The 6,034-nt window shown below is 42.8% G+C and overlaps 1 protein-coding gene across 1 annotated transcript; it reads right to left on the bottom strand.

Annotated features, from left to right (window-relative positions):
• Positions 1 to 564: 564 nt before the first annotated feature.
• Positions 565 to 4,206, bottom strand: LOC102234375 (creatine kinase M-type). The gene is made up of 8 exons (XM_014471785.2): positions 4,099 to 4,206; positions 2,811 to 3,018; positions 2,544 to 2,698; positions 2,329 to 2,461; positions 1,942 to 2,113; positions 1,436 to 1,559; positions 1,174 to 1,363; positions 565 to 1,061 (listed from the first exon to the last, which is right to left on the bottom strand). The coding sequence occupies exons 2-8, from the start codon at positions 3,001 to 3,003 to the stop codon at positions 883 to 885; spliced, it is 1,146 nt and encodes a 381-aa protein (XP_014327271.1). The 5' UTR covers positions 3,004 to 3,018; positions 4,099 to 4,206; the 3' UTR covers positions 565 to 882.
• Positions 4,207 to 6,034: the final 1,828 nt, after the last annotated feature.

Genomic DNA, 6,034 nt, shown 5'->3' with positions numbered 1-6,034 from the left:
AGTGTCTTTTGAACAAGAGAGACAAAAAGGTGTTTGGCTAAAACACACTGTACCTTGTTCAGCACAAGCTAAAAAGCTCAATGTCAAGCAGGGCCATTGTGATATTTGTGTCAGACAATGAGTTCATATGTCTAATTGAGGATTGCATAGTCAAATTTTAGCCTGTCTGTCCCACAGCTGAAGCTCAACTAAATCCTAGTCATCTATGTAATAATTATTCCAGTATAGCAGCAAATCAACAGCAGTACGACCATAAAAAAGTCTGACTAAGAAGCAGTAGTGGGACCTTAAGAGAACTATCCAGATGAACTGAAGCAACGCTAGACCAAAATACATCAACAACAATGTAAAATCCTGAAAAGTGGTTAGGAGAATCAGCTTTTTAGAGTTGGAGGCAGAGCTGCTAAAGTCGGCACTACAAACTTACATATTGTCGCCTTCCTAAAATAATAGCCTATATCATTTTTTTTGCCAAACGTGATTTTGGAAATCACGTTTGGCAAAAAAAAAGACGATATACTAACCAACCGACTGAAACCAATCAGCAAACAAAAGTACTCTGAACATTTTATAATGGGGCACTTTTTATTGAACAGTATGAACAGGTTTATTAATCATCACTTTTTATTACAAAAAGTAGGTGATGCCACATCTGCCAGGAGAGCCCAGCTCAGTGGAGGTGGATCCCAGGATGTAACCAACCGTCTGGGGAGAACGTGAAAAAAAAAGCTCAAAATGATCGAGAAAAGAAAAAAAAGCTGGAAGGAAGGAAAGAGTTTAGCAGAGGCCAAAGTCTCTAGGAGAGCAGCTGTTCTCTGCACGCCCATCAGCTGGCTCGATTGCACATGAATGGTCACAAGAAAACAAGAAGATTGTCCCTCTTTACTTCTGGGCGGGGATCATGCCGTCAATGGCCTCTCCCTTCTCGAGCTTCTTCTCCATCTCAACCATGAGCTTGACACCGTCAACCACCAGCTGGACCTGATCCACCTCAGAGGAGCCCAGACGGTCAGCATTGGAGATGTCAAACACGCCACCCACAGATGCAGTGTCCACACCGCCTAAAGAAGGACAGAAAGGAATGAGAGGCTGAAAACCAGATCTCTGCACTCTCTTAGGATCTTACTCCAGTACTGATCTACAAATAGTTGAAGTAATGTGGTCTGTTAATACCTGTGCCACGCTTCTGCAGGCGCAGCCTTGTGAGGATCTCCTCAAATTTAGGATGTGTGCTCAGCTTGGGCAGCTTGACGTGGACGCCACCACGCAGGCCGGTACCCAGGTTGGAGGGGCAGGTCAGGATGTAGCCGAGATGCTCGTTCCACATGAAACCATGGTTGTGTTTCTTGAAGATCTCCTCAATCTTTTGAATCATGGAAAGATAGTTAGGGCAAAATTATTTATTTTCATATATATATATCCTCTCATCACCTACCTTCTGCAGGCCAACGCAGAAACGCCTGAAGACCTCCCTCATGTTGCCACCCTTCTGCATGGAGATGACACGCAGGTGATCCTCCTCGTTTACCCAGACCAAGAAGGTCTTGTCGTCATTGTGCCTAAGAGGAGACGGGGGGAGGGAAACCAGAATAAAATAGTAAATGGCTTATACTTGTAAAGCACTTTGTCTAGTTCAGAGGACCCCAAAGTGCCTTATACTACATTGAGTCAGTCACCCACTGATGGTGGTAAACTACTACTGGGGAAGTCTGATGGAGGCAAGGCTACCACCCGGCCCTCTGACCACCACCAGCAGGCCAGGTGGCTGAAGTGCCCAAGTAGACAACAACTAAAACAGATGGAGCAGGGGTTCAAACCAGTAACCCACCAGTTACAGGATGAAGCCCCACCTCATCACTCCTATTGAAGAAAAGTAGAAATAGTCATGGACGTTTTCGGTGAGTGTTTTGTGTAGTCTCAAGGTTATTTGGGTACGCTCACCAGATGCCTCTGGCGTCGGGCCAGTCGCGGGCCATGCCAGCGCAGGTCAGCAGGGGAGAGACGGGCTTGTCAAACAGGAAGTGATCGCTGATCAGCTGCTCCTGCTCGGCGTCAGTCATGGACTTCAGGGGATAGTACTTTCCCTTGAACTCACCGTCCAGGCTGGTGAGAGCTGTAGGGGCAGATGGTGTGTCAGGACAGCTTAAGCAAAGAGAGACAGTGCTAGGTTTTGGTCATGGCCACCTGACAGCTAATTATTATTAAAAGAACAGAACAAGGACATGAACATGTTTCTTCTGAGGTATCTATCTGGGTTCACCATTTGACACAACCCAAACAGTTGTGTCTAGGTTTTCTCCTAGTTCTCTCAAACTAATTATAGCTTACCCTCAACAGCCAGCTTCTCAATAGCTCTACGCTCGCCACGGCTGTTGTGGGGAGGCAGGGTGTATCCCTTGATGCTGCGACCAGTACGGACACGGCTGGACAGGACATAGTTGGGGTCCAGGTCATCACCACCCTAGTGAAAAAGTTGCAGTTTATAAGGTTATTTCCTATGTAGATCTGTTTTAAGAGCCACTTTGCTATAGAGCTTCAGGTACCTTCAGGTTCTCAAAGTTGAGGTCAGTCTTGTGCTTGTCAGTGGGCTTGTATCCACCATGACGGTCGGAGATGATAGGGTCAAGAAGCTCCTTAAAAACCTCATAGGACTCCTCGTCACCAGCGACGCAGCCAACAGTCATGATGAAGGGGTGACCTGAAGTATAGGAGCAAGTACAGGAGGAGAGCGTGAATTAGATTGCAGCAGCTTTGCATGGAACTAGTTCTGTCCCATCATATTTGACTACTAGCATCTCCATTTTTCTCACCAGGGTTGTCGACACCAGTCTGGATCACATCATCCAAAGTGTAACCGCTTGGTGTCTGCTTGTCCCTCAACTTGGCATATATGTCCTTGTTCAGAACCTTGGCCATGTGGTTGTTGTGCTTGGACAGGTCTGGGAACTCCTCCTCAACTTTGTAGTTGAGTTTGAAGTTGTTGTGGGTGTTTCCGAAAGGCATGATTGCTTTCTAACACTAGAAAGAGAGGAAAACATTCTTTAAAAAATAGAAACGCAAACCTTCATCTTGGGTCTATCATAAGTGAACACATAATCTGGCTCGATGAAAATGGAATTATAATTTAGGATTTAGGTATTCTCTGGAACAGCTGCGAAATTTAAATGGCGCTTGCTGTGGAATCCTGGTAACATGTGTCACTCAGACTCAGGCTCAGGTGTCACACTGAAATGGAGGGTAGAGGGAACAGCGCCTGATCTTTGGGTATTTTTAGCCTGAGTACGTCTGACTGTATACCCTTTATGTACTCACGCTGCACAGGCAGTACCTTAATAATCTATAGTCAAAAATACAAAGTTTTGAAAACATATCTCACACCACTACACGAAAGCAAACACACAACACCGTTGCACCAGATCAGATGACTGTGAGTGTATTACTCACAGGTGTCATTGTCGTGAGCCTAAAATAGAATTTTAACGAGTTAGAGACGCGTTTCCACTCCGAGACCCCGCCCACCAGAAAAATTCACTTAACTTTGAATTTTACTTCTGATTTCTCTAGTTGTTGTTCACTGCAATAAATTTTACTCAATGTAATAACTGTTTACGTTTAGTTGTTATTTTGTAAGATTAACGCTCATGAAGAAAAGCTGCCAAAACAGTTTGTTGGTTTATAGGTTGCTTATTAAACATGCACTTCCCCATTCATTGAGAGAGCACTCTCAATATGACAGAAATATCTGCAGAGTGAAAAGCTGCAGAACACTTTTACTAGGACCTAAATGACCCAAAGTATTATCTCAAGTCAGCTTTACTAAACATAGCTAAGTGGCAAAATTCAGAAAATTGGAGAATCTCGTACATTAATTTAGGAAGACATATTCTGCACATCCACAAAGACTAACTGTAACTTTTACCCTTGCTATTTTTGTAGCCATCTGGTTTCAAAGTCTTCCTTTGCTGTGGAAATTTTGGTCTGGTATTTTGAGCTAGTAAAATGTTTGGCACGTGCAGTAAATATATCTCTACCTTGTCTTGACCTTCTTTAACATCAAAATATTATTGGGTTATATATATATATATATATATATATTACCTGCTCACAAGACAAGAACAGAGGTAACAGTCCTTGGGATCAGATCCTGTTCACCACAGCCAAAAAAGGGGTCACCCAGCTCTGGAGGTCTCTGCTCCCTGTTTTTATACTGGGCAGACGTCTGCCATTCGTTTGGCCATTTTAGTGCCTGCTGAGCTTTCATTGGCTGGTTTCTGAACTGATACTCTGAACAGTTTATGAAAGAGGCGCCTTTGCAACACTGCCATCCAAGAAGGTTACCACAGCTGGCCCTCCTCCCACAAGGACCCATACATAGCCCCAGTAGGATGGGTGAGGGGGCTGCAAGGGTAATGGAGTAATGCAGCTAGAGGTGCAGATGATACGATAGTTGAGGAGCAGGGGGGCGGTCAGCAAGCAAAGATGCAAGAAAAAGCTTGTGGTTTGCCAGGCGTGCCAGGAAGAACAGGGATCCTTGTGTTAGGTGTGAATATTAGACAGAGTTTGTCTTCTTCTCACTTGGGCATAGCAGATGTATAAGTGATGCTGCCTGGCAACACTGTTTATTTATTAGACAAAGTCTTCTCTGGATTTCTGGGATGATGAGTAGTGAAGGCTTGTCGACAGTATTTGCCACGTAACAGAATCTTTCTTTGTGACGTGTTTAAGGCGTCTTCTCACGCTTCAGGGTTTAAACAGTAAATGGGTTGAATTTATTATGTTTTCTAGTCATTATGACCACTCAAAGGACTAAAGTAAGGCCACATTAACCCAACTGGACTTATTTATCCAGATTGGTAGGCAACTTGGCATTAAGTGCTGCTCCCACTGAGGTATCAAAGTGATGACTAATAATCTTAAAAAACACTTTTACTTTGTTTCTAAAAACCTGAATTTCCCAGTTCCAAATTAACTGGAATGTCTTCTGAAAGACTGAATTCCAACCTTAAAATTCAAGATGGCTGCAATGAGTGTAAAACAGTGCAACTGGCAAAAATCAAAGTCTATTATCATGTCACAATGCATTCAGCTCACTGGAGTGAGATGAGAAACAAAAATCATTTCATTTTGATGATGCAAATAAATAAATCGATAAAATCAAAGTAAAGGTTTCGCAAACTACAAATTCTGTTTTTCAGAGTCTGCAATCAGTGTTAAGTAATGCATTCCAGAACTAATTCTTATGTCAACGTTTTTTCTGGTTGTCTTATTCAAACGTGGTCTTAATGCCAGAAAATAATAAACAATGTTTTGTTTAATGTTTTCACAGCTGCAACATTGACTTCCATTCTGTTGTGTATACCTGTTTGTAGTGGCAGGATCACTGGAGGGGCTAGTTTATCTCCATTGGTCACCAGTCTGTCAAAATGTCTAATGTACACACACACACACACAGCTTAGGGCAGTTTAGAGAAACAAATTACCCAAGCTATTTTCTTTGGACTACAAGAGGAAGCTGAAGTATCTGGACAGACGCCAGGAAGTTACAAACATGCAAGCTACATGCCAAAAGACCCCAGGCAGGGATATGAACCCAGGTCCTTCTTGCTGCAAGCCACCAGTGTTACCAGCTGCACCATCAAGCAGCCCTAAGTACAGCCCAATATTGCTTAGACAGTTAAGTTAGCCTGAACTTGCATAAAGTATTTATCTGGGGAAAGCTGTCCTTCTGGGACTGCTTCTCTCAACTTTTTAACTAAAAGATCTTTTTTTTTAAAACAGGAGATCCTGAAATTCTTTGATCAGCATTTGTCAGACGAATGCTTGCTCATTTTAAGTCAACTTAATTCAATTTAAACCTCCTTGACATGAGGATTTTTCATCCTTCGTCATGTACTGAAGTAAATTTAGGTGCTCACACCAAATTCATCTGCCATAGTAAAAAGATGGCAGATGAATTTGCCATTAATGGTTACATTAACCCTAACCATTAATGTTCATTAGTGAACATTAATGGTTCATTAATGCTATGATGAAA

The sequence above is a fragment of the Xiphophorus maculatus genome, chromosome 11, assembly GCF_002775205.1.
Source record: "Xiphophorus maculatus strain JP 163 A chromosome 11, X_maculatus-5.0-male, whole genome shotgun sequence".
NCBI lineage: Eukaryota > Metazoa > Chordata > Actinopteri > Cyprinodontiformes > Poeciliidae > Xiphophorus > Xiphophorus maculatus.
This window is presented reverse-complemented; position numbering and strand designations above follow the sequence as displayed.

Excerpts from the sequence above, each read along its gene's own strand:
- LOC102234375 (XM_014471785.2), bottom strand. The coding sequence starts at position 3,003 with ATGCCTTTCGGAAACACCCACAACAACTTCAAACTCAACTACAAAGTT. Across the intron at positions 2,699-2,810 it reads GACTGGTGTCGACAACCCTG|GTCACCCCTTCATCATGACT; the intron begins GTGAGAAAAATG and ends CCTATACTTCAG. Across the intron at positions 2,114-2,328 it reads TGAGAAGCTGGCTGTTGAGG|CTCTCACCAGCCTGGACGGT; the intron begins GTAAGCTATAAT and ends CTGCCCCTACAG.